Source organism: Microcaecilia unicolor, chromosome 3 (genome assembly GCF_901765095.1).
Source record: "Microcaecilia unicolor chromosome 3, aMicUni1.1, whole genome shotgun sequence".
In the NCBI taxonomy this organism is placed as follows: domain Eukaryota; kingdom Metazoa; phylum Chordata; class Amphibia; order Gymnophiona; family Siphonopidae; genus Microcaecilia; species Microcaecilia unicolor.
The window spans coordinates 511,977,797-512,005,321 of NC_044033.1; the positions used below are offsets into that span (position 1 = coordinate 511,977,797).

A 27,525-nucleotide genomic window follows, 5' to 3' on the forward strand; every position below is an offset into this window, starting at 1 on the left:
CTCTTTCTTCCTCTTGCATAAATCCCAGTCAGGCTTTAGGCCTTGTTATAGTACCGAGGAAGTCTTGAGCACCTTAATATCAGATTTTAGGAAAGCAATCGGTCCAAGCTTTAAGGTTTTAGTGATGCAGTTCGATATGTCATGTTCCTTTGACCTTGTTGATCATGAGTTGCTTTTAGGCCTGTTGGACCAATTCAGACTGTGTGGGAAGGTTCACCAATGATTCCGCTGCTTCCTAAAATCTAGATCGTATCAGGTGAAGTTGTCAGGTTCTCTCTCACCATCCTGGTTTCCCGACTACGGGGTGTCACAGGGCTCACTGCTATCTCCAATCTTGTTCCAATGTTATGATGGCTCTGTTAGGTGAAAGACTGGAGGCAGCTGGGTTCTGCATTATGCGGATGATGTCGCAATCTATATCCCTTTCAAGACTGGTGGTCCAGAAATTGTCCCTAAGATTAGATGTGGTCTCGATTTGTTTGAATCCTTGGCTTCCAAATTTAAATTTAAGTTAAAAAGAGATGACTAACATTTCTTGTGGTAATCAACCCCTTCGACCATACGTATATAATAATTTTACCATTGACAATGTGTCCTACCTCCTAGACAATACGCTTAGGACACTGGGTGTATTAATCGACAGTCATCTCACGTTCGAGCCGCAGGTTTCCTCGGTAGTGAAAATATCCTTCAGGTCTCTTTGGAAACGGGGGGAAATCAGATCATATTTCTCACCTGACATCTTTAGTTCAATCCTTGGTTTTAACTTGGTTCGATTACTATAATTTTATCTGTGCTTAATGTAAGGAGGGTGTCCTAAAACGGCTGCAAACAGCCCAAAATACAGCAGCTAGGCCTGTCCTCAAGGTATCATGTTTTGATAGAGCCACTGGCTGCCCATTAAAGCAAGAATTATTTTTAAATTGTGTTTTCTTTCAAATATTATATGGCATGACACCGGATTACATGTAGCCCTTAATAACTATTCCCCTATGCAATATAACCTGGTTCCAGGGACTACCTTAGACTTCATATTCCAGATTGAGCGCGTTATAAGTCGGTTCACTCTGCAGATTTTAGATGCCAAGGAGGGGCATAATCGAACGCGAACACCTATCTCCATGGGCGTCTGTCTAAAAACGGGTACGTGAAGAGGCGGGACAGACGTATTTTCGAAAAAATGGACGTTTTTCAGCTGGGCGTGCGTTTTGGTTTTTTTTTTTTGCGATAATGGAAACTAAAAACGCCCAGCTCAAAAATGTCCTAATCCGAGCCATTTGGTCATGGGAGGGGCCACGATTCGTAGTACACTCGTCCCCCTGACATGCCAGGACACAACTGGACACCCTAGAGGTCAGTGCGGTGGACTTCAGACAACGCTCCCACATGCATAGCTCCCTTACCACGGGTGCTGAACACCCAACCCCCCTCCCCCAAAACCCACTACCCACAAATGTACAACACTACCATAGCTCTTAGGGGTGAAGGGGGCACCTACATGTGGGTACAGTGGGTTTTGGAGACCTCCCATTTACCAGCACAAGTGTTACAGGTAGGGGGGATGGGCCTGGGTCCACCTGGCTGAAGTGCACTGCGGTACCCACTAAAAGTGCTCCAGGGACCTGCATACACGCAGGCCTCTAGGATTTGTTGCTGCTATATAACATTGGCACACCAGTTGACACCTGAAGACTAATCTCTCCGAAAACGTCCTTTATTGGAATAAGCACGGTTACTCACAGTTAACTCCAGATCAGAGATTGTGCCCCACTGGCAACGAGTCTCCCTGGTACTGAGATTAGCAGTAGGTCAGAGCTGGCAGAATGGTGTACAATGCCCTCTTTCAGCCACATTCAAGGTAAGAACTAAGTTCTGTAACGTGGCTAACACGTGAAAGGGATCTAAAACTGGCTTACAAAAATGGCCACTACCTCATGGACTACCGGAAACAAAACAGGGCACACTCTGACCCAGTAAGCAGGGGGAAAAGCACCATGGGAGTAGAGCCTACCAACTACCAACATCGTGAGCATTTGCCACAAGCTAGTGGAATCACGGAGCCCAATACCCTACAGCCAGCACAATGCGTGACTCTGCAGTGCGCATAACAGAAAAGGTGTCACTCGCCCGAGAGCCACATCAGAACCAGGGAAAGACTGTCACAGGATAGAACACATTCTGCTGTCATGGAGGTGGGTACGGCATTTGAGGCTGGGATAGAGACTGGAAAAAAAGTGTTTAAAGTGGGGGTTTTTTGGTGGGAGGGGGTTAGTGACCACTGGGGGAGTCCGGGGAGGTCATCCCCGATTCCCTCCAGTGGTCATCTGGTCAGTTGGGGCACTTTTTTGGGACTTGTTCGTGAAAAAAGTGACCCAAAATCGCAGTAAAACGCCTTTTTTTTTTTTTCGATTATCAGCTAAAGACGCCCATCTCTCCTTGGCCGATAACCACGCCCCAGTTCCGCCTTCACCACTCCTCCGACACGCCCCCGTCAACTTTACCCGTTTCCGCGACGGATTGCAGTTGGAAACGCCCAAAATCGGCTTTCGATTATACCGATTTGGGCGCCCACAGGAGAAAGACGCCCATCTCCCGATTTGGGTCGCAATATAGGCGTTTTTCTCTTTCGATTATAAGCAGGAAGGTGTGCTAAGTGGTATTACTCACTGCCAATGGCAATCAGGGGTCAGCCTGATTACTTGGTATTTCACCAAAGACTGAAAACGTTCCTCTTTGAGAGGTTTCTACCCATTGATGGAATGTGTTAGATTGTAACTGGCCATCAATGGTTTATTATTTAGTTCTTATTACATAGTAACTTAGTAGATGACGGCAGAAAAAGACCTGCATGGTCCATCCAGTCTGCCCAAGACAAACTCATGTGTGTACCTTACCTTGATTTGCACCTGTCTCTCCCAAGGCCCAGACTGTACAAGTCTGCCCAGCAGTTTTTCCCGTCTCCCAACCACCTGTCCCGCCTCCCATCACCGGCTCTGGCACAGACCATACAAGTCTGCCCTCCCCTATTCTCACCTCCGAACCACCAACCCCTCTTCCCCCCACCTGCTCCGCCACCCAATTTCAGCTAAGCTTCTGAGGATCCATTCCTTCTGCACAGGATTCCTTTATGCACATCCCACGCATGTTTGAATTCCGTTACTGTTTTCATCTCCACCACCTCCCGCGGGAGGGCATTCCAAGCGTCCACCACCCTCTCCATGAAGAAATACTTCCTGACATCTTTCCCGAGTCTGCCCCCCTTCAATCTCATTTCATGTCCTCTCGTTCTACCGCCTTCCCATCTCCGGAAAAGATTCGTCTTATTTGTGCTACTCCGCTGTTCCTTGATATTTTGTTGATGGTATTGTAAAGCTTGTACGTTTTTGTAAGCCACATTGAACTCGGGTATGTTCGGCATAGTATAAATAAATAAGTCAGGGGAGCGACTATGTCGGTAGGTAGGTACTATGTAGGGCTTTTTTTGAGGGGGTACTTGGGGGTACTGAGTACCGGCACCTTTTCCATTGTCTGCTAAAACTGACCCATGGTCCCCAAGTTTTAATGAAAGAGCTCAGGCTCTACACACCAATTCTCCCTTGTCATAGATTCTGTGACTGGTTGCAGGGGGCCTGGCTATTGTAGGGTGGGTCCTTCAGTGATCACCCCACCCCTGAAGAGTGGCCTGGTATTTGAGTGCCGGCACATTGTTTTGCTAGAAAAAAACGCATTGGTACTATGACTAGCTAGCTTAAGCTCAGGCCATTCATATTTTGTTGCAAGTTATTTGCTATGCTTTACTATTACTACTACTACTGGTAATCAATTTCTATAGTGCTAATAGTCGTACACAGCACTATACACATGATATGCAGGTACTTCTCTGTCCCTAGAGGGCTAATAGTCTTTTTTTTTGTATCTGGGGCAACAGAGGGTCAAGTGACTTGCTCAAGGTCACAAGGAGCTGCAGTGGGAATTGAACCCAAGTTGCCAGGATCAAAGCCTGCTGCATTAACCATTAGGCCACTCCTCCTTTCATGCATGTGACCTTTGCGTAGAAGTTTGTTCTCACCCTCCCCTGCTTAAAAAATTAGATATAGAGAGATAGATTACTATCTACCTATCTGTATTTATATAGATAGATATCTATCGTTTAGATAACTAATCCTATTGGAATAAATATATTAGCCATGCATATTGTTGGAGGAAATGTGTCTACCAGCCTATAAATGTTGTCTTATGGTGTCCTCTGTCTCGTAGCCCACTTCCCTCTCCATTCTGAGACCTTCTCTTCTTTTACTTGCACCAGAGGTGAACCTGGGGCAGTGGGTTCTGTGGGTAGTGACGCCATCTAGTGGTAAACTTCCATAAAGTTTCATGGCTTTGGAAGAAGGTTTTGATTCACTGTTTTTTCATCTTGGACAAGGTCTTAAATTAGATACTTATCTCAACAATCTGAGCTTAGATAGCAGTAGTTTATAATTAGGACTTTGTGTCTGCTTTTCAGATTAGGTTACAAAGGATTGACGAGATCTCTGAAGAACAATTTTGGTGGTAACGACTCCTTATAATGTTACATAGGTTCAGATGCATTGCAAATAGTAAATACTCTCTTTGTACCTTTAAAAGGATGAATATTTGTAAGAAGGGAGAAGCTTTTCTGTTCCTTTCTTTGCCAGTACTGGAAGTTTACATTAAGCTGAATTAATTTGAGTTTAAACTGTATGCAATTAGTACAGTATTGTCAAAAGAGTCCTAAACCATGTGGATTTTTTTTTTCAGTGTTTGATGGTTTAGGTGATCTTCTCATGCCAACCATGATGCCCTCATGTCAATCTATGCCTACTTCAGCTCCAATGTCCGCAGCTGTTCCTTCAGCAAGCAGAGTGCTTGGAAGTGACCTTGATTCTTCTCTTGCAAATTTAGTAGGCAGTAAGTAATAATTATAAGAACTGCTGATCCTAATATAGTAATTTCGTAAGTTACTTATCACATTTAAGGAGATTAGGGAACAATTTGACTATTCTTTGGTGGTTTCATTTCTTTTTTTTTTTCTTGTTGGCCTTTCCCAAGTTCTTCCTTACACAGTTGCTTATTTATTTGATAAGACACTACGATGCTCATTTTCAAAGCAGATGGGATACCTCAAAATTCCCTTTAAAAAATCCATCTGTGAAAAAGAGTCCAGATCACAATTTTGGAAAGTCAGAGTTTGAACGTTTCACACTGCAGTTTGTCCAAATAGCAAGGGAGCAGGACTAGGATGTGCCCAAAAGTGGGATGTCCAACAGTGATTGCTCTAAAAAGAATGTTTTTATCAAGACCTGTTTCAGTCCAGTCTAGGGTTACCATATTTTGCCCCCAAAATGGAGGACACATGCCCTGCCCCACCACACCCGCCCCCTGCCACACCACACCCGCCCCCGCCACACCCTCATCCCGCCCCCTGCCACACCCTCGCTCCACCCCCGTTGCATTTCCCCCTCCCCCATCACATACCCCGTCGCCCCCCCTCCCCGTCACCCCCCTCCACTTAACCTTACTACTGCCCTGATGGTCTAGTGACCTCTTCAGGGCAGGAAAGAGCCCCCTCTTTCCTGCCCGGAGCGCTGCCCTGCATGCATCCTTGCTGTTGCTGATCCTCGGCGCCGAGTCAAAATGGCCGCCGAGAGTTGAAGTCTCGCGAGGTCACTTCAACTCTCGGCGGCCATTTTGAATCGGCGCCAAGGATCAGCAACAGGGAGGATGCATGCAGGGTAGCGCTCCGGGCAGGAAAGAGGGGGCTCTTTCCTGCCCCGAAGGCAGAAGAGGTCACTAGACCACCAGGGCACTAGTAAGTAAGGGGAGGGGAGGGGAGGCTAGCAATCTGCCCGTTTGTCCAGATTTCTGGACAAACGGGCGGATTGGGAAAACCATCCCGGTTGCCCGGACATGCCCTCAAAAAGAGGACATGTCCGAGTAAATCCGGACATATGGTAACCCTAGTCCTGTCCAAATGACAAAAAAAGTGCTTTGACTGAGCAGCTGGCCACTGAAGGAATTAAGGCATGAATGATCCCTCTTTAGTCCCCCCCCCCCCCCCCCCCCCCGAAAGTGAAACTGGAAAGAAAAACTGGGCTCCGTCAGCTGCAGGTATTATGGCATCTTGAAAAACTTGAAAAAAAAAGTAGCAAGCAGCTCAGAGTAGCTTAGTGTAGAGAATGACAGGGGGACAAAATTTGTCCCCGTCCCCGCAGGGCCTGTCTCCATCCCCGCTCTGTCCCCATGGGCTCTGACCTTATCTGCAGAAGCCTCAAACAATTATGATTTTATATTTAAATCTTTTTATTAAAGTATAAAAAGGAACAATATGCTGTGCAACTGTTGTGTATAAATTACAAATAGAAAACAATAATAACAGCGAGAAGTTATAATAATCTTCCTCACCCACCACCCTCTACCCTTCCAACCTCAACAATAGCTGACTTCTGCTACCCCAAGGAATCCTAACCCCACCCTGTTAAAATGTCCAGGGGTGCAAAGTACAACCCGTTCTGTATGCCCTAGAGGGGAGAAATGTACCCTTTGAAGCACTGTTATGATTTTTTAATCTGTGGATGAATAAGAAGTCATCAACAATCTCAGGATTCAGTCTAGCTTTCCTCTCTTCCACAGTCCTTCCTGCAATAGAAGATGTCTTCTTAGAAGATGTGCTGGTAGCAGGATGTACAAGATCCCCCATGCAAATTTTGCTAGTTGTAACCAGTATGTTTGCTTGCTTTTCCAAAAAAATCAAAATATCATTGTCTGCATCACTCAAACATAAATAACAGTCCAGTTCATTAGCAGGCTTCAGAGTAGACAACGACACAGGGATAAAGTCTGCCCCCGTCCTTGGAGGCTCTGTCTCTGCCCCGTCTCCATGGAATCTGTCCCCACCTTGTCCCCACAAGCTCTGTCCCCGTCCCCATCCCCATGGTTACTGCGGGTCCCCATCCCCGTGTCATTCTCTAGCCTAGTGCAGTAGACTGTAAACCAAGGGACATGGGTTCAAACCCCACTGTAACTCTTGAAATTTTTTCTGGGGCTTCCTCCAGGAACAGAGAAATATTTACCGTACCTAAAGATATGACACTTGAAGGCTATTGAAGTGGTGTACAGTCAGGTACAGGAGGCATTTTTCTTTTCCTGGAAGGATCACATTTACAAAAAAAAAGTTAATGGGATTTGAAACTGTGTCCTTTGTTTTACAGTTCACTGCACTAACCACTAGGCTGCTCCTGTGTTCTACCAGGACATCTCTGTAGCCATTTTCATAAGAAAGCTGCCAAACAGATGACCCTGTGCTTTGTGTGTTCCCCCACCCCCCGCGTTTATAATTTAAATTTTTCAGTTTGTAAAATAGTTGTTCATGATAGACATCGCCAGCGTAAGGACGTCCTTCTCATGTACCTTGTTTCCCCGAAAATAGGACCTACCGGGGTTTTCCTGCAAATTTAAAATATAAGACATCCCCCCAAAAGTAAGACCTACCAAACTTTTTTTTTTTAAGCAGGGCCTCCGAGAGCCACCCAAGGTCGCCCCCCCACCCTCCATCGCTTCCGGAGCTAACCTGAAGCTCCTTTCACCTTCGCAAGTTCGGATTCGAAGCAGCAGGGCAGACCTTGCCTGACGTAACATAACGTCAGGCGAGGGCGGGACATGGAAGGAAGGAGAGGTCTGCTCTGCTGCTTCGAATCCGAACTTGTGAAGGTGAAAGGAGCTTCAGGTTAGTTCCAGGAGCGATGGAGGGGAGGCCCGGTGACCTCGGGTGAGGGGGGGGGGCGACCGATGTTTCCCAGAAAATAAGACATCCCCCCGAAAATAAGACCTAGCGCGTTTTGGGGAGGAAAAATAAATATAAGAGTGTCTTATTTTCGGGGAAACACGGTATTCTTGAACAGGAAATCTGGATGTCTTTCCTGTTCAAAAATTGCTGTGAGAGATGGACTGATTTATTTATTTATTTATTTATTTATTTTGTTTGTTTGTTTGTTTGGGGGTTTTTAATTTTTTTATTTTTGGTGGTTTTTTGTTTTTCTTTTTTTTTTTTTTTTTTTTTTTGATGTTGTGAGCAAGACATCCCAATTCTGACTTTTGAAAATGCCCCTCCATGGCAACATTTTATAAGGGGGGAGGGGGGAAGCTGCTTCTGTGAGTGGGTAGTCTTAAGTCTGCTTCAGACTTGCCTGTCCTCTACAGATAATAGGATATGGTGTTTAGTTAAAATTTTAAGATATGTTTCACGCACACTATCAGTATCAGTTCAATTATTGGCAGTGAACTGCATTCAGAGAAAAAAAAAAAACAGTCATTTCATATTCTTTAATCATGACTTCTATTTAACAAACAAAATGAATTTGTGCTACGTAAAAATACTTGAAACATTCATTCTTGAATTTCTTACTTTATTCATTTTCCAGGTCTTGGAATATCTTCTACTACAGTAAAAAAGTAAGCATTGGAAACACTTTTAACGTTAATGGAAAATATAAGAAAATTGAATTGAATTTACTGTTTTACATTTGACATTTAAAAACCTAAGGTAACATGAGGTTCTTGTTTCCAGAAATTCAGTTCATATCATTCTCCAACTTATTGATCCTTTTGGAGTTCTACTAGCTAACAAGCTATCAGCGTAAACTTTGTCAAGGTTATGAACCTGGAGATGCAGTATATCCTTCTTGAAGAAAGTTTATTGAATAAAGGTAACCCGACACAACCACGTTTCAGCAGTTGCCTACGTCAGGGGCATATAATTTCTAAAAATAAATATACCACTAAATAATTGTAAAAACATGTCTGTAATAAAAATAGATTATAACATGTAATTAATAAATATCTATGTTAAAACTTGTTTAAAAAAATACATAAAAAGCCATACTGGTGAACAAATAGCAAAGGACTAGCCATACTGGATTTATTTTTATTTATTTATTTTTTGTTACATTTGTACCCTGCACTTTCCCGCTCATGGCAGGCTCAATGCGGTACTTATTTGTACCTGGGGCAATGGAGGGTTAAGTGACTTGCCCAGAGTCACAAGGAGCTGCCTGTGCCTGAAGTGGGAATCGAACTCAGTTCCTCAGTTCCCCAGGACCAAAGTCCACCACCCTAACCACTAGGCCACTCCTCCACTGTTGCTACTATTTGAGATTCTACATGGAATGTTGCTATTCCACTAGCAACATTCCATGTAGAAGTCAGCCCTTGCAGATCATCAATGTGGCCGCGCAGGCTTCTGCTTCTGTGAGTCTGACATCCTGCACATACGTGCAGGACGTCAGACTCACAGAAACAGAAGCCTGCGCAGCCTTCTACATGGAATGTTGCTAGTGGAATATCCATGTAGAATCTCCAATAGTAGCAACATTCCATGCAGAATCTCAAAGAGTAGCAACATTCCATGTAGAATCTCAAAGAGTAGCAACATTCCATGTAGAATCTCCAATAGTAGCAACATTCCATGTAGAATCTCCAATAGTATCTATTTTATTTTTGTTACATTTGTACCCTGCGCTTTCCCACTCATGGCAGGCTCAATGCGGCTTACATGGGGCAATGGAGGGTTAAGTGACTTGCCCAGAGCCACAAGGAGCTGCCTGTGCCTGAAGTGGGAATCGAACTCAGTTCCTCAGTTCCCCAGGACCAAAGTCCACCACCCTAACCACTAGGCCACTCCTCCACTGTTGCTACTATTTGAGATTCTACATGGAATGTTGCTATTCCACTAGCAACATTCCATGTAGAAGTCAGCCCTTGCAGATCATCAATGTGGCCGCGCAGGCTTCTGCTTCTGTGAGTCTGACATCCTGCACATACGTGCAGGACGTCAGACTCACAGAAACAGAAGCCTGCGCAGCCTTCTACATGGAATGTTGCTAGTGGAATATCCATGTAGAATCTCCAATAGTAGCAACATTCCATGCAGAATCTCAAAGAGTAGCAACATTCCATGTAGAATCTCAAAGAGTAGCAACATTCCATGTAGAATCTCCAATAGTAGCAACATTCCATGTAGAATCTCCAATAGTATCTATTTTATTTTTGTTACATTTGTACCCTGCGCTTTCCCACTCATGGCAGGCTCAATGCGGCTTACATGGGGCAATGGAGGGTTAAGTGACTTGCCCAGAGCCACAAGGAGCTGCCTGTGCCTGAAGTGGGAATCGAACTCAGTTCCCCAGGACCAAAGTCCACCACCCTAACCACTAGGCCACTCCTCCACCAATGGTCCATCTAGCCCAGTATCCTGCTTCCAGCAGTGGCCAATCCATCTCACAAGTATCTGGCAATATTCCATGCTACCAATCCCAGGGCATTGGCTTTCCCATGTTTATCTCAATAGCAGACTGTGGACTTTTCTCCAGGAATTTGTCCAAACCTTTTTTTAAACCCCGATAGACTAACCACTGTTAATACATCCTCCAGCAATAGGTTCCAGAGCTTAACTATTCTAAGAGTGAAAAAAAATATTTCTTTTTATTTGTTTTAAAAATAAATAAGGCAACTGCCAAAATATGGCTGTGTGGGGTTACCATTATTGAATAAACTTCTACCATACTGGTCATCGACTGTCATTGTTTTTCTTCTGTCTTGGCAACTGATTTGTTCTCTTTTGCCTCTCCTTTAGACGACCCTTCTTGAAGGAATGTACTTGGAAGTTAGTGTTCAGAGTGGCTTGTTTGGATGAATGTGTGTTTCCTTAAAGCTTGCTTGTTTCCCAATGTGCATAATCTGAGTCATTTTTATGACTTTGTCCTGTCTTTGACTAGGCCATATGGTGTTTATCTGCTTTCATTTCTCTATGTTTCTGTGACCTTTGAGCGAGGTATGATGATAAATTACATAGTAACATACATAGTAGATGACGGCAGAAAAAGACCTGCATGGTCCATCTAGTCTGCCCAAGATAAACTCATATCTTGAATTTGTACCTGTCTTTTTCAGGGCACAGACCGTATAAGTCTGCCCAGCAGTATTTCCCGCCTCCCAACCACCAGTCCCGCCTCCCATCACCGGCTCTGGTACAGACCGTATAAGTCTGCCCTCCCCTATCCTCGCCTCCCAACCACCACCCCCTCTTCCCCCCAACTGCTCCGCCACCCAATTTCAGCTAAGCTTCTGAGGATCCATTCCTGCTGCACAGGATCCCTTTATGCCTATCCCACGCATGTTTGAATTCCGTTACCGTTTTCATCTCCACCACTTCCCGCGGGAGGGCATTCCAAGCATCCAGCATGAGAGGAAACATGTCCAGTGACATATTTTAACTTGGGAGCGGGAAGCATATATGTGTAGATGGCATTTTCAAATCTGTGGATGTACATTTCCAGTGAAAAATCTATCCAGAGACCAGGGCCACCGAGAGACTGAGCCAGGCCCGGGGCAGGGCTGCCACCGCCAGGCCCGGGAAAGGGCTCCCCCCCCCTCCCCCGGATCGCCGCCATACCCCCGGATCGCTGTTGCTGCCACAACTGCAATATAAATACCTTGCCTGGCAGGAATCCGGAGGCCCGGCCAGTGGAAGAGGTCTTCCCCTCCTTAGGAAGGAAATTGTGTGCAAATGAGCTAAAAGCGAGCAGCTCATTTGCATGCAGTTTCCTTCATGCATGCCCGTTCCTTTCCGGATCGGTAAGGGAAGGGCTTTATCCATTCATTTAGTGGGACCAGTGCAGTACGAATGCTGGCTCCTCCCATGACCAAATGGCTTGGATTTGGTCGTTTCTGAGATGGGCGTCCTCGGTTTCAATTATCGCCAAAAGCCGGGGACGACCATCTCGAAGGTCAACCTAAATTTCATGATTTGGGCATCCCCGACCATATTATTTATTTATTTTATTTATTTATTTATTGCATTTGTATCCCACATTTTCCCACCTATTTGCGGGTTCAGTGTGGCTTACAATACATTGTAAATCATGGAAATGCAGTTTGTTACAATCAGTTATGGATTCCATTGTGAGAAGTTAAGTGAGACAAAGTCAAGGTGTCGTTAGGGAAAAGGTCAAGGAAAAGAACAATGGAAAGAGACAACTGGAATTCGGTAGGGTGATAAAACCTTAGCAAAAGAACATTCGGTATAACATTTTCTGTGAGTGAAGGTTTAAGTGTGATGAGATTACGGGGGATTAGAGTTCAGAAAAGAATGTATTGGTGTATTTCTGGAATAGTGAGTATGGACTTCATGTGTACTGCTCCTTGCAGTAAATTTTATCGAAGAGGTGAGTCTTCAGTAGTTTGTGGAAGTTGGTAAGTTCGTGGATTGTTTTCAAGTTGCGTGGTAGTATATTTCAGAATTGCGTGCTTAAATAAGAAAAGGTTGATGCGTGCAGCGTCTTGTATTTTATGCCTTTGCAGTTAGGGAAGTGGAGGTTAAGAAAAGTTCGAGATGATCTTTTAGTGTTCCTGGGTGGTAGGTCTATTAAGTCGGACATGTAGGCTGGAGCTTCACCGTGGATAATTTTGTGGACTATCGAAACGAAAGATGGATGTCCATCTTGTTTCAATAATACGGGTTGCCCCGCCCCTTTACGGGGCCATCGTTAGAGATGGGCGCCTCCATTTGATTATCCCCCCTCTCTGTCACCTACAAACCTTAATGCAATATAACTCTGTATTTCTCATTCCGGAAATGGCGATCGCCATTACGGAACAGTGTAAGCCACATTGAGCCTGCAAATAGATGGAAAAATCTGGGATACAAATGCAACAAATAAATAAACTGTCCCTGGGTGAATCTCTTCATAAAGGTGGTTAATGCAAATAAATAAACAGGAACATGTAAATATGAGTGGTATGTCAAGTCAGAGCGTGCAATGACATGAAAAGACATTTGAGTAGAGCTTAAATTAGGATCTAACAGATTTTTTTTTAACCAAAGCAGCTACAAACGAGAAGAGTCTGTTAAGATTAATGGGTGCTTTGATTATATTATCTTAGAATGACGATTTGTTCAGTGGTATTGATTTTATTAAATTTATTAATAGACAAGGCTCAAAACCCCAGGGTGATTTGCAACGGTAAAATAAGTAACAGTTTTAATTGTACATCGCACCCCTCTCCCTCTTTTTATTATAGTTGTGAAATCCCATTTCCTGTTTAATACTAAAACATAATTCTAAATTTAGAAAGTTCCAGTCAGCTTTAGTCCAGACATGCCGGAGTAAACAGCCATGTTTTAAGTAAATTATGGAACTGAAGATAGGTCTTACAGAGTGTCAGCCGCTCCTCCCGGCCGCGTAATTGTCTCTCTCACTTATCCGTGCTGTCCGCTTCCGACTCCACACTCGTCCGTGCAGTTCACTCTCACTGCCACACAGTTCTGCTAGTCAGTCTTTTAAACAAAGTTCAGCTAGTCAGACTTTAAACACAGTTCTGCTAGCCAGGCTTCCCCCACCCCCCCGCCCTCTTCAGCAAGGCCTCAAAACAGTTCAACTTAGCTAGGCTTTTTACCCAGCATAGCTTAGCCAGGCTTTTAAAGATCCACCACTCTCACTTGTCAACACTTTACCTCTTGACAACCACCCGCCGGATCTCTCCTGACTATCATTCCTTTCTTGATACTTTTGGACTCCTCTAGAAGTCACTCTTCTTCTCCAGCCACTTCCTCTCCCACCTCCATTTCCTCTTCCACCCCTTCTCCTCCTACCTGCTCCAACTCCTCCCATTCCATCCCCTCATTCTCCACTCCTCCCTCAGGTGTTCCACCCTCTCCTCAGCTGATTCCATCTCCCAATCAGCCCCCTCTCCTTTCCTCTCCTGCGGCTCAGGTACTCGTTTGTCCTCATCTCTCCTATTCTTCCAGGCAGTCTGAAATCTGTGTTCTCTACGCTCCCGCCTCCTCCCCTCCCGCAATGCATTCTGGGATCTGTAGTTTTTCCAATCTGGCTTTTCTCTCTTCCCCCCTGCATTCTGGGCTCTGTGGCTTCTCTGATTCTCACAAGAGACAAATATAATCGAGTAACAAATTCCATTAAGTGGCACAACAGCTGAAAGGCTTCCTTGGTGTCCTCTTTCATTTGGACCTCTGACAGATTGGGAATTACCAACAAGGCCGTGCTCATTGAGTGCGGCTGACCAACTAGTACGTACAGTTTCATGTCCCAGCCCATTCAAAACCTTAAAGATGAACACTAATAATTTTAACTCTACTCCCGTAGGTAACCAGTGCAATGTTTTAATACTATGGGAAGGTGACATTTTGCTGACAGTATTTTGACCAGTTTTGGTTTTGTTTATTTGTTGCATTCGTATCCTTTTCCCACCTATTTGCAGGCTCAATGTGGCTTACATTGTACCGGAGAGGCGTTCTCAGGCTCCGGTGTGCACAAATACAAAATGATATTGTGGTGAGATAGGTTCTCGTGGAACAGTCTTATTGGGGTATCATAAGGCGGAAGGGTTGTGTAATGACCAACGCGTACTTAGGTTTTCATGTGTTACAGAGTTTGAGCATTTAAGTTGGATCGGTAGGGTATGCCTTTTTTTTTTTTGTACCCCGCACTTTCCCACTCATGGCAGGCTCAACGCGGCAGGCAATAGAGGGTTAAGTGACTTGCCCAGAGTCACAAGGAGCTGCCTGTGCCTGAAGTGGGAATCCAACTCAGTTCCTCAGTTCCCCAGGACCAAAGTCCACCACCCTAACCACTAGGCCACTCCTCCACTGTTGCTACTGTTTGCTACATGGAATGTTGCTATTCCACTAGAAGTCGGCCCTTGCAGATCACCAATGTGGCCGCGCAGGCTTCTACATGGAGTGTTGCTAGTGGAATATCCATGTAGAATCTCCAATAGTAGCAACATTCCATGTAGAATCTCAAAGAGTAGCAACATTCCATGTAGAATCTCCAATAGTATCTATATTATTTTTGTTACATTTGTACCCTGCGCTTTACCACTCATGGCAGGCTCAATGCGGCTTACATGGGGCAATGGAGGGTTAAGTGACTTGCCCAGAGTCACAAGGAGCTGCCTGTGCCGGGAATCAAACTCAGTTCCTCAGTTCCCCAGGACCAAAGTCCACCACCCTAACCACTAGGCCACTCCTCCACTTTTGAAATAAGTTGGTTTTTAGTGATTTCCGGAAGTGTAAAGGGCCATATGATGTTTTCACAGCTTTCGGTAGTGCGTTCCACAATTGTGTGCTTATATAGAAGAAACTGGATGCGTAGTGGAGATTTAGATATGTCCATGATGATTCGGATATGTTTCTGGTTGGTAGGTCTATGAGGTCTATCATGTAGCTGGAGACTTCTCTGAAGATTATTTTATGGACTAGGGTGCAGATTTTGAAGGCGATGCATTCTTTGATAGGGAGCCAGTGTAGTTTTTCACGGAGGGGTTTTGCGCTTTCAAATCGTGTTTTTCCAAATATAATGCGGGCTGCCGTGTTTTGAGCAGTCTGAAGTTTCTTTAGGATCTCTTCTTTCCATCCCGCATAAATTCCATTACAGTAGTCGACGTGACTTGGTACCATTGATTGTATCATATTGTGAAATGTTTCCCTCTTGGGGCCATATTAACTAAAGTATGTTCCCACCCCCAGCATGCACCATTTCCGGTGCTTCAAAAATATGGAAAAATTATGTTCTTACCTGATAATTTCCTTTCCTTTAATCATACCAGACCAGTCCAGACTAATGGATTATGTCCATCTACCAGCAGAAGGAGAGAGAGAAAATAGTTCCAAGTAAACCACCCCTTAAGGGTATCTTGCAGCCTGGAATGTTCAGTATTTCGAATAGGCAAGCAATGGTGCCCTGAAGTCTAGAAGAAAATACAGTTAATACCAAACAGGTAAACTCTTGAGAGCCAATATGCAGAACCTCACTGTTCCTGCTCGGCCGAAGGCAACTGCAACCTCTCCTTACAGTAAAGTAAGCAGGAGGGGAATGGTCCATACCAAGCTTGCCCAAGCACATAGAGATCTACCCCTGAATCCGGGGAAAGAACTCCGTAGTCCCAAGTAACAGGAGTCATACAGAGCTGGCACAACAAGTGGCAGGAGATTGAATATTTATTTATTTATTTATTTATTGCATTTGTATCCCACATTTTCCCACCTATTTGCGGGCTCAGTGTGGCTTACAATAAGACATGAATAATAGAAATACATTTGATACGACTAAGTTATGGATTACATTGAACAGAGTTGTGCGAGACATTCGAATATCAATGGGAGTATAACAATGGGACATCAACATGGAAACATTAGAAGGAGACAATGGGAAAAAAGGGCATTGTTAGAAACCTAGGCATATAATGTACATTGTTCCGTGAGTAAGTGAATGATTGACTGGATAGAGGGATGGGGGATCAGAAGTGGATGTGTATTGAGTTGGTGAACAGTGAGTGTGGTTTCTAAGTGTTTTGGCTCTTTCCGTAAGTTTGTTCAAACAGGTGAGTCTTCAGTAGTTTACGGAAGGAGGCTTGTTCGCTAATCGTTTTTAGGTTGCGCGGAAGTGTATTCCAAGACTTCGTGCTCATGTAGGAAAAGGTTGACGCGTGTATCGTCTTGTACTTCAACCTCTTGCAAGTGGGGTAGTGAAGGTTGAGGTGAGTTCGGGATGATCTTTTGGCGTTTCTGGGTGGTAGGTCTATTAAATCAGTCATGTACGCTGGGGCTTCACCGTGAATAATCTTATGGACTAACGTGCAAATTTTAAAAGTAACGCGGTCCTTGAGTGGAAGCCAATGTAGTCTCTCACGCAGTGGTTTTGCCCTTTCATATTTAGGTTTTCCGAGGATGAGCCTGGCTGCTGTGTTCTGGGCTGTTTGAAGCTTCTTCAGTATTTGCTCTTTGCAGCCTGCATATAATGAGTTGCAGTAATCCAAGTGGCTGAGGACGAGGGATTGCACTAGGCTGCGGAAGACGAATCTTGGGAAGAATGGTCTTATCCTTTTCAATTTCCACATGCTGAAGAACATCTTCTTGGTTATGTTGTTTGCGTGAGTTTCAAGTGTTAGGTGGCGGTCGATAGTCACACCGAGGATTTTTAGCGTTTCTGAGATTGGAAGTTTTAGGTTTGGTGTGTTTATCACGTTGAATTCGGTTGTGTTGTATTGGGAGGTGAGTATCAGACATTGGGTCTTTTCTGCGTTTAGTTTCAGGCGGAATGCATCTGCCCATGTGTTCATGATATGTAGACTTTGATTGATTTCGTTGGAGATTTCTTTGGTGTCTTGTTTGAATGGGATGTATATTGTCACTTCGTCGGCATATATGTATGGGTTTAGGTTTTGTTTTGATAGGAGTTTTGCTAGAGGGATCATCATTAGGTTGAATATGGTTGGCGATAGAGGTGATCCTTGTGGGACTCCACATTCCGGTATCCATGCCTTGGACTTGGTTGAGTTTGATGTGACTTGATACGAGCGCAGGGTTAGGAACCCCTTGAACCAATTCAGGACGTTTCCTCCGATGCCAAAATATTCAAGTATAGAGAAGATGAAGTAGGCAATGCTGTAGGACATCCCACCGTATTGAAGCATCGTGGAACAGCCAGTGATACCTGAAGGAAACAACATTCTGACAGACTTTAGCCAGGAAGGGCATCTGGACTGGTCTGGTATGATTAAAGGAAAGAAAAATATCAGGTAAGAATATAATCTTTCCTTCCTTGTCATCTATACCAGACCAGACTAATGCAAAGCAGTTTCCCAAAGAGGGCAGGAGAAAAGAAGAATGCAAAAGGTTGAAAAATCAGCAAAGCTACACACACAGCAAAAACTGATCAGCAGAAAAGGATTTGAATATCCGAACCACCAGGCTGCCAAAATGGAACAGAGTTAGACACTAGAAAAGGAACTGAAGCCATAGGACATAAAACAAACGTCCTGAGGAAAAGAAAAACTACGTACCACTGTCCCGAGAGTAGCAAAAGAAGCAGCAAAGATACTCATGCCAAAGTACACCCCCCCCCCCCCCCCTTGGAAGGAAGGCAAAAGGGCAGCAGCATACCAAGGAGCAACCGTAGAAAGAGAGTACTCCTAAACCAGCTCGCTCTGGACTTAGGGATGAAAGAACAGAGCCAAGAGAACAAAAGCAGAGAAAAAGAAAGAGAGTCGAGAGCCACACTGCGGAGAAAAGACCCCCAAGGTGCCAAGAAGCCACAAAAGCAGCAAAGATGAATTCAAACTCCAGTAATGGAGAAGCTTCTCGCCAGCCACCAAGAGGCTAAGGCAAGAAAAGGTGCCACAGGAATGGTAGGTAACAAGAGACAAGGCAGCCTTGTCTAGCAATCTAAACTGCGGTATGCCACAGCTGCCAAGAAGTTACTGTATCCAACCCGCAGAGAAGAGCTGCACAATCTGTCCACCATCCACTAGGAGACAGAGACAATACTGAACATTCCAGGCTGCACGATACCCTTACGGGACAGTTTACTTGGAACTATTTCCTTCCGCTGATAGATGGACACAACCCATTAGTCTGGACTGGTCTGGTATAGATGACAAGGAATTTTCTATTTTTGTAGCGCTGGTGCTTATCCAGCTGTATTCGCTGCCCGGTTACAATGGGGTTAGCATGGTGGATATCCTGAAAACCTAAATGGCTTGGGGAGAGGGCCTGTATGTTATAGATGAATACAATAAAGCATGCAGGCTATTAGTCAGTTGTCATATTTAACCAAATCTTGTCTCTGCCTTATTTCCTTAGGGGAGACCTTCAATGGAATGCTGGAGAAAAGAAATTAACTGGGGGAGCTAACTGGCAGCCAAAAGTTGCACCAGCCACATGGGCTTCTGGTGTTACACCAACTGGGCAAATGGTATTAAGCATTTGATATTTTCATATTTTGACTGACAAATTTCCTGCTTACTTTGATAGAGTTATTTCATATTACATTTTTGTTTGTGTTTTGAGAGAGCCTCTGACAGGTTTGCTTAGGTTTTTTTGTTTTGTTTTTTTGTGGTTTTGCTTTTATTTTTTTGTTTTTGGGGTTTTTTTTTTTGTATCTGTTATGTTTTTACTGTTGAGCCTACTGGATAGGAGATGAAGTTTTAATCAGTTGTATTAACTAAATGCTATTTTCTGAATGTTAGCACAACTGATAAATTTTTCACAGAAATATTAAGGTGCGTAGGGAATTATAGAAATAATTGAAACAAGGTGGTGATGTCTGTTGAAATAATTGGTGATATATTAAAAAAAAATTCACAATCTACAAGGTGGAAACCATGCTGCTATTACATAGTATGGAGGAGTAGCCTAGTGGTTATCACATCAGTCTTGACATGCAGAGGTGGCCGGTTCAAATCCCACTGCTGCTCCTTGTGATCTTGGGCAACTCACTTACCCCTCCATTGCCTCAGGTACAAACTTACGCCTATGTTTACTAAGGTGTGCTATAGGCGCGTTTGCATTTTTAACACGCGTAAATGCTTTACGCGCATTAAATGCTAACGTGCCGATAGAAATGTATATCCACTTTATACAGTATCAATATTATACTTAATAGAGGGGGTTTCTCATAAACAGTCTTTTATTACCCAGCTCCAAATGCTCCAATATCCTCACAAAAATCTTAAAGGGTACTGAGTATTGGATCAATCAGATAACCAAGTCACCACCATCCAGGCTATATGAGCCAGGCATTTTCTTATGGTGGGCACGTATTCGTCATTGATCCACAGTTTTTAATATTCAAACTTTCACCCATTCATTTAAATCTTCAATATTCTCTCTTATGATAAAAAAATACACTTAGCTTAGCTGAATGTTAACTGTTTCGTCTTTCTTTTTTCTTTCTTAAATGGATTAATCATCTCGGAGACATCATTTAATCATTTAAATGAATGGGTGAAAGTTTGAATATTAAAAACTGTGGATCGGTGACGAATACGTGCCCACCATAAGAAAATGCCTGGCTCATATAGCCTGAATGGTGGTGACTTGGTTATCTGAGGGATCCAATACTCAGTACCCTTTAAGAATTTTGTGAGGATATTGGAGCATTTGGAGCTGGGTAATAAAAGATTGTTCATAGAAATGTATAGGCACGTTAGCGTTTAATGCGCCTAACGCAGCTTACTAAACATACCCTTAAGATTGTGAGCCTCCAGGGACAGAGAAATACCCAGTGTACCCAAATGTAACTCACCTTGAGCTACTACTGAAAAAGGTGTGAGCAAATCCTAAATAAAAAAAAAATACGAATCAGTGGCGTAGCCACAGGTGGGCTTGGGTGGGCCAGGGCCCACCCATTTATGGCTCAGGCCCACCCAACAGTAGCACATGTTTAGTGGTAACTGGTGGGAATCCCAAGCTCTGCCAGCTGAAGATTTCCTCCTGATGGTAACGAAAACGCTACTCTCCACGACACCTGTGCATGCTCAGTTTTCAGTGCATGCTTGCTGCCAAGGTGGAAAGAAGCGTTTTCCCACCTGCTGAGAGAATTTTTTTTTTGGAGGGGGTGGGGGGGGGGGGAGAACACTTAGTGCCCACCCAATTCTTGCCCAGGCCCACCCAAAATCTGTTGTCTGGCTACGCCCCTGATACTAATAACCCCCCCTAGGTGGTATTAATATGAGATTGAAATCATTGGCGAGACTATTGTGTCCAATTCTGGAGGCTGTTTTTATAACTGCCAAATTAACTTTAGCCAAAAAAAACTTTTATTGGAACAAAAAATAATGGAGAGTACTATTAAATCTCAAGAATTTTTTTCTACTATTTAACAAGATGTTGGGAAGGAAAAAAAACTTGGAACTTCCAGTGCAGTGTTTTCTTCTGATCAGCTAAGAGAAACATTTTGTCTCTTTATGCTTCATCCTTCCCCTACAACAGCACAACATCCTGGAATGTCCTGCCTGGACAGCTTAAGGAACTCGTTGACCATCAGCAGTTCAAGAAATCCTTAAAGACCTTCTTGCCACGGCCTATTCCCCTGGCACCTCCTGTGTTTAACCACGCCCATTTGTTGGCTCTTCACCCCTTGTCCTTTGCCCGTGTTATCCTGTGTACCTTCCCCTCCTGTCAGTCTGTTTCTGTGCCATCTGTTTAATGAAATGTATACTCTTGTCTTAATGTAAGCCACATTGCGCCCGCTTATGTGGGAAAATGTGGGGTACAAATGCACCAAAATAAATAATGAAGGAACTCCGTAGTAGTTTTTTTTAGGTAAGAGTTCAAGTGAAATCAGTCCTAAGGGATAAAAATCTGTGCTTGAGATGAACAGATCAGGATACCATTGACAAAGCTTTTTACTTTGTTTCAACCTTGTCCTATAAAATAATTCTCACCTCCAACGTTCTAATGTGCCTGGGACCGTGGCTCCCTCGAAGGTGGTCTGCTAGGCAGTTTAGAATGCACGGACGTCAGTGATGTCACTGACAGCTGATTCCAAGGCAAGGGGAGGAGTAGGGAAACACGCAGAGCGTGTTTCCCTACTCCTCCCCCTGCCTGGGAAACAGCTGTCAGTGCCCCCCCTCGGCGCAACACCCAAGCCCCTCCGCCCCGGTGCAGCACCCAAGCCCCTACCCCCCCCCTCGATGCATCACCCAAGACCCTCCCCCCGGCGCATCACCAAAGCCCCTACCCCCCCCCCCCCCCGCCCCCTCTCGGGCACATCAACTCCCTCGCCACCCGCAGCCACCAATACTAACGCTATCCGGCCGCTGCTGCTTCTCCTGTGGAGCAGCAGCGGCCGGTACAAAAAGAAAGAAGCCAAAAAAAGATTTTTAACCTGAAACATGGCTCCGTAGACAGCCATCTAGCATTGGCTGTCGTCACTGCAGCCGGTCCTCCTCTTCTCTCCACGTTACTGCCCCTGCAGGAAGACCCCGGAGGAGCACAGCGACGTCAGAGGGGAGAGGAGGAGCGGCTGCAGAGATGACGGCCAATGCCAGATGGCTGTCTACGGAGCCACGTTTCAGGTTAAAAATCTTTTTTTGGCTTTTTTCTTTTTGTACCGGCCGTTGCTGCTCAAAAGGTAATCCCCCCCCCCTGCAGCGTCCTTCCTGTCTCCCCTGCCCCCCCTGCAGCCACCCATCTGGTCTCAGGACCCCCTCCCCACCAACCCTCCTCTGCCCCTGCAGCCACGCATGTGCAGCGGCCCTCCTCTCTCTCCCCTGCCCCCCCTGCAGCCACCCAAGTCCAGCGACCCTCCTCTCCCCTGCCCCCCTGCAGCCACCCGTGTCCAACGACCCTCCTCTCCTTTCTCCTTGCCCCCCCCTGCAGCCACCCATGTCCAGCGACCCTCCCCTCCCCCCTCAGTGCATCACCCAAACCACTACCCCCCCCCCAGCGCATCACCCAAGCCCCTACCCCCCCCCCCCTCGGGCACATCAACCCTCCTCTCCCCTCTGACGTCGCTGCGCTCCTCCGGGGTCTTCCTGCAGGGGCAGTGACGTGGAGGGGAGAGGAGGAGTGGCTGCAGTGACAACAGCCAATGCCAGATGGCTGTCTACGGAGCTGCGTTTCAGGTTAAAAAATCTTTTTTTGGCTTTTTTCTTTTTGTACCGGCCGCTGCTGCTCCACAGGAGAAGCAGCAGCAGCCAGACAGCGTTAGTATTGGCGGCTGCGGGTGGCAAGGGAGTTGATGTGCCCGGGGGGGGGGGGGGTAGGGGCTTTGGTGATGCACCAGGGGGGAGGGTCTTGGGTGATGCGTCGAGGGGGGGAGGGTAGGGGCTTGGGTGCTGCACCGCGGCGGAGGGGCTTGGATGTTGCGCCGAGGGGGGGGCACCGCGTGTTTCCCTACTCCTCCCCCTGCCTGGCTCGCAGTTTTGCAGGGCAGGGGCTTGGGTGTTGCGCCAAGGGGGGGGGCACTGACAGCTGTTTCCCAGGCAGGGGGAGGAGTAGGGAAACACGCTCTGCATGTTTCCCTACTCCTCCCCTTGCCTTGGAATCAGCTGTCAGTGACATCACTGACGTCAGTGCATTCTAAACTGCCTAGCAGACCACCTCCGAGGGAGCCACGGTCCCAGGCACATTAGAACGTTGGAGGTGAGAATTATTATATAGGATTATAGACTGACTTTTAATGAGCAACTGTCTTGTTACTTATGTTTTCTGGTCTCGGTTTCTTTTTTTTATAGGTGACCTGGAATCACTATTAACTGTAAGTGCCTAACCCCCCTCCCTCCTTTACAAAGCCGCACAGCAATGGCGACACAGCCCAGTCACTTTGAACGGGCTGTGTCGGCATTACTGTACTGGCAGCCACTAGCATGGCTTTGTAAAAGGGGGGGGGGGGGGTAAATCAATGGTTCCCAAACCTGTCCTAGGGGAACCCTTAGCCAGTCAGGTTTCCAGGTTATCTACGCTGAATATTCATTTAATTGTGGATATCTTGAAAATCTGGCTGGCCAGGGGTCCCCCCAGGACAAGAGTGGAGGAGTGGCCTAGTGGTTAGAGCACCGGTCTTGCAATCCAGAGGTGGCTGGTTCAAATCCCGCTGTTGCTCCTTGTGATCTTGGGCAAGTCACTTAACCCTCCATTGCCTCAGGTACAAACTTAGATTGTGAGCCCTCCTGGGACAGAGACATATCCAAAGTACCTGAATGTAACTCACTTTGAGCTGCTACTGAAAAAGGTGTGAGCAAACTCTAAATAAATAAAGATTCTAGAATTCTAAAGAATTCCATGCAGAATTTCAAAGTGTAGCAGAACCCCAAAGAGTAACAAGATTCTTTGGGGTGGAGGAGTGGCCTAGTGGTTAGAGCACCAGTCTTGCAATCCAGAGGTGGCCAGTTCAAATCCCACTGCTGCTCCTTGTGACCTTGGACAAGTCACTTAACTCTCCATTGCCTCAGGTACAAACTTAGATTTGTACCTGGGACAGAGAAATATCCAGAGTACCTGAATGTAACTCACCTTGAGCTACTACTGAAAAAGGTGTGAGCAAAATCTAAATAAATAAGTTTGGAGACCAATTACCTGTTGATGATTCTTTCCCTGTAAATTTACCTAGTTTGCTTTTCAGCACATAACGTTTCCTAATTCCTGGGTACCATCCATTTCACTCTCAAAAAAGTTTTTGTAGTATTTTATTTCAAATAACATCTGATCCTGTTAACTTTTTTTTTTCTAATTATAGCCAGGGGCTGTTCCTCCCGCAAGTTCGTCCTCTGTAGCAGCTACGCCTCCTGGTGCACAGACTGTTTCAGGATTTGGAATGGTGAGTGACGCCCTCCACTAAAGATTTTCTTGACTTATCTTGGCTCTCTGTTCTTATGATTTTTCTTAAATTATTCAGCCTTCGGCTGGGACAGGTGCGCCTATGATGCCAGCGCAGTCAATGATGTATGGTCAGCCTATGATGAGGCCACCCTTTGGAGCTTCACCTGTATCAAGTACACCAGTAAGTTTTGATGTACTTGAATAACTTTTTAAAAAGTTGCAAAGAAGTGTATTCTAATTGGAGTGTACTTTTTCTGTAATTGTTTGCAAAATGAAGTATGTTATGTGCAGTACACTTTCTCACAGTAATGATAACGGTATGGTGTAGATCTTCAGCCGTTTTGAGCATCGCCTAGATTGCACTCCTCTGAGTTTTTCTTTTCTCCTTCTCTACTCCCTGTTCCAACTCGCTCTCGAGCAGCATGCCAAACAGGACGTTCTGATCTTGGCTTTCCACACACCAAACAAAACCTCCAGAAGGTTCCTTGGATTGTAGAATTGCAGACCTCCCTTGGCCTTTTCTTTCAGTGGTTCCTTGAATCCCATGACTTGCGTTCTGTCCACTAATGTTTCCTCTACACTGATGAACTGAGTCAGTCTTGATGTGTTTTCCATAATAGACCTCATAAAAAACGTAGTTGAAAGTGAATTTGCTGACGAATTTGGGCATGGAAGAACGGATGCCTGATAGAGCTACAGCTGAAGTTGGTACTTTCTTGACTTGAAGAACCTCTCTGCTTTGATCAAGTAAACTTTATACTCTTAGAAATAACTGTGCCTAACTTGAATTATCTGTTTCACAGACGTTGAAACCTAGAAGGTTCCTTTATTGCATGAGGGACTCAAATAACTGATGCCATACAGTGGTGGAAATAAGTATTTGATCCCTTGCTGATTTTGTAAGTTTGCCCACTGACAAAGACATGAGCAGCCCATAATTGAAGGGTAGGTTATTGGTAACAGTGAGAGATAGCACATCACAAATTAAATCCGGAAAATCACATTGTGGAAAGTATATGAATTTATTTGCATTCTGCAGAGGGAAATAAGTATTTAATCCCTCTGGCAAACAAGACCTAATACTTGGTGGCAAAACCCTTGTTGGCAAGCACAGCGGTCAGACGTCTTCTGTAGTTGATGATGAGGTTTGCACACATGTCAGGAGGAATTTTGGTCCACTCCTCTTTGCAGATCATCTCTAAATCATTAAGAGTTCTGGGCTGTCGCTTGGCAACTCGCAGCTTCAGCTCCCTCCATAAGTTTTCAATGGGATTAAGGTCTGGTGACTGGCTAGGCCACTCCATGACCCTAATGTGCTTCTTCCTGAGCCACTCCTTTGTTGCCTTGGCTGTATGTTTTGGGTCATTGTCGTGCTGGAAGACCCAGCCACGACCCATTTTTAAGGCCCTGGCGGAGGGAAGGAGGTTGTCACTCAGAATTGTACGGTACATGGCCCCATCCATTCTCCCATTGATGCGGTGAACTAGTCCTGTGCCCTTAGCAGAGAAACACCCCCAAAACATAACATTTCCACCTCCATGCTTGACAGTGGGGACGGTGTTCTTTGGGTCATAGGCAGCATTTCTCTTCCTCCAAACACGGCGAGTTGAGTTCATGCCAAAGAGCTCAATTTTTGTCTCATCTGACCACAGCACCTTCTCCCAATCACTCTCGGCATCATCCAGGTGTTCACTGGCAAACTTCAGACGGGCCGTCACATGTGCCTTCCGGAGCAGGGGGACCTTGCGGGCACTGCAGGATTGCAATCCGTTATGTCGTAATGTGTTACCAATGGTTTTCGTGGTGACAGTGGTCCCAGCTGCCTTGAGATCATTGACAAGTTCCCCCCTTGTAGTTGTAGGCTGATTTCTAACCTTCCTCATGATCAAGGATACCCCACGAGGTGAGATTTTGCGTGGAGCCCCAGATCTTTGTCGATTGACAGTCATTTTGTACTTCTTCCATTTTCTTACTATGGCACCAACAGTTGTCTCCTTCTCGCCCAGCGTCTTACTGATGGTTTTGTAGCCCATTCCAGCCTTGTGCAGGTGTATGATCTTGTCCCTGACATCCTTAGACAGCTCCTTGCTCTTGGCCATTTTGTAGAGGTTAGAGTCTGACTGATTCACTGAGTCTGTGGACAGGTGTCTTTCATACAGGTGACCATTGCCGACAGCTGTCTGTCATGCAGGTAACGAGTTGATTTGGAGCATCTACCTGGTCTGTAGGGGCCAGATCTCTTACTGGTTGGTGGGGGATCAAATACTTATTTCCCTCTGCAGAATGCAAATAAATTCATATACTTTCCACAATGTGATTTTCCGGATTTAATTTGTGATGTGCTATCTCTCACTGTTACCAATAACCTACCCTTCAATTATGGGCTGCTCATGTCTTTGTCAGTGGGCAAACTTACAAAATCAGCAAGGGATCAAATACTTATTTCCACCACTGTATAGGTACACAGGAACCGTCCACAAGTCAGATTGTTCTCTTACTGGCCTATAGGGTGTTCATAGAAAGCTTTCTAGGCATGGCCCATGGTCTTTTGAGTACCTCAAACAACGTGTTTTGCCTTAGACATTTTCTAAAAACAGTTAAGCCATATGGCATTAGTTGAGTTTAAAATATCTGTAGTTCTTCTTTAGAAACTAATTTCCATGACCAAAGAAATTTCTCAGCACTTCCTTTGAACATCTCTTTTGGATTTCACATCTTAGATTTTTCATGTCATGGAATCGTAGAATAATATCTACTATAATAAAACTCACCCTCAACGTTCTGAAGACAACGTTCTGAAGTCACTCAGTCACTCACTGAAGGGTTCTTGGATTCATGGTGGTGAAGCCACAACACTGACCATGTCTCTCTGCCCCGCCCTCGCATGACGGACCAATCAGAAAAAACACCCTCAACATTCTGAAACACAAAGGACCATCACAACACCGTTCCCAGGCAACACTAGGCAACGTAAGACGGACCAATCAGAGGAAACTACGTGACAATAAAGGAGGAGCATTCCCCAGCAGAATGGCTCATTATCTGTGCAGCACGGAGAGCACAGAACCACCGCTGGAACGAGAGAAGAATATTCCTGCTGTGGGTATGTGCAAAAATAGACCGGAGGAGGGGGGGAGAAATTTTTAAATGCCTAATGCCAGTACCGAAGAGTGCCAGAGGGCCAATAGCACAGACTATATTTGGGATCGCTTGACATGGAGTCAGAGGAGCCAGAAAACAACATGCCCGTCACCATCTGGGACGTGGGTGAACAGGACAAGCTGCGGCCCAGCTGGAAGGATTACCCGCGACCCAGCCACATGCTAGCGCCCGTTTCATTGGTTTCGGAAACGGGCCTTTTTTACTAGTGGGTAGATAAAGACTAT

At 45.2% G+C, this 27,525-nt stretch overlaps 1 protein-coding gene across 1 annotated transcript in view; it reads left to right on the forward strand.

Annotated features, from left to right (window-relative positions):
- Positions 1-27,525, forward strand: part of LOC115464827 (clathrin coat assembly protein AP180-like) — a 78,638-nt gene that overhangs the window by 36,129 nt on the left and 14,984 nt on the right. The window contains exons 9-13 of the mRNA XM_030195185.1: positions 4,795-4,929; positions 8,439-8,469; positions 18,677-18,788; positions 24,057-24,137; positions 24,216-24,320. Coding sequence (XP_030051045.1) covers positions 4,795-4,929; positions 8,439-8,469; positions 18,677-18,788; positions 24,057-24,137; positions 24,216-24,320 — 464 coding nt within the window. The remainder of the gene's footprint in view (positions 1-4,794; positions 4,930-8,438; positions 8,470-18,676; positions 18,789-24,056; positions 24,138-24,215; positions 24,321-27,525) is intronic.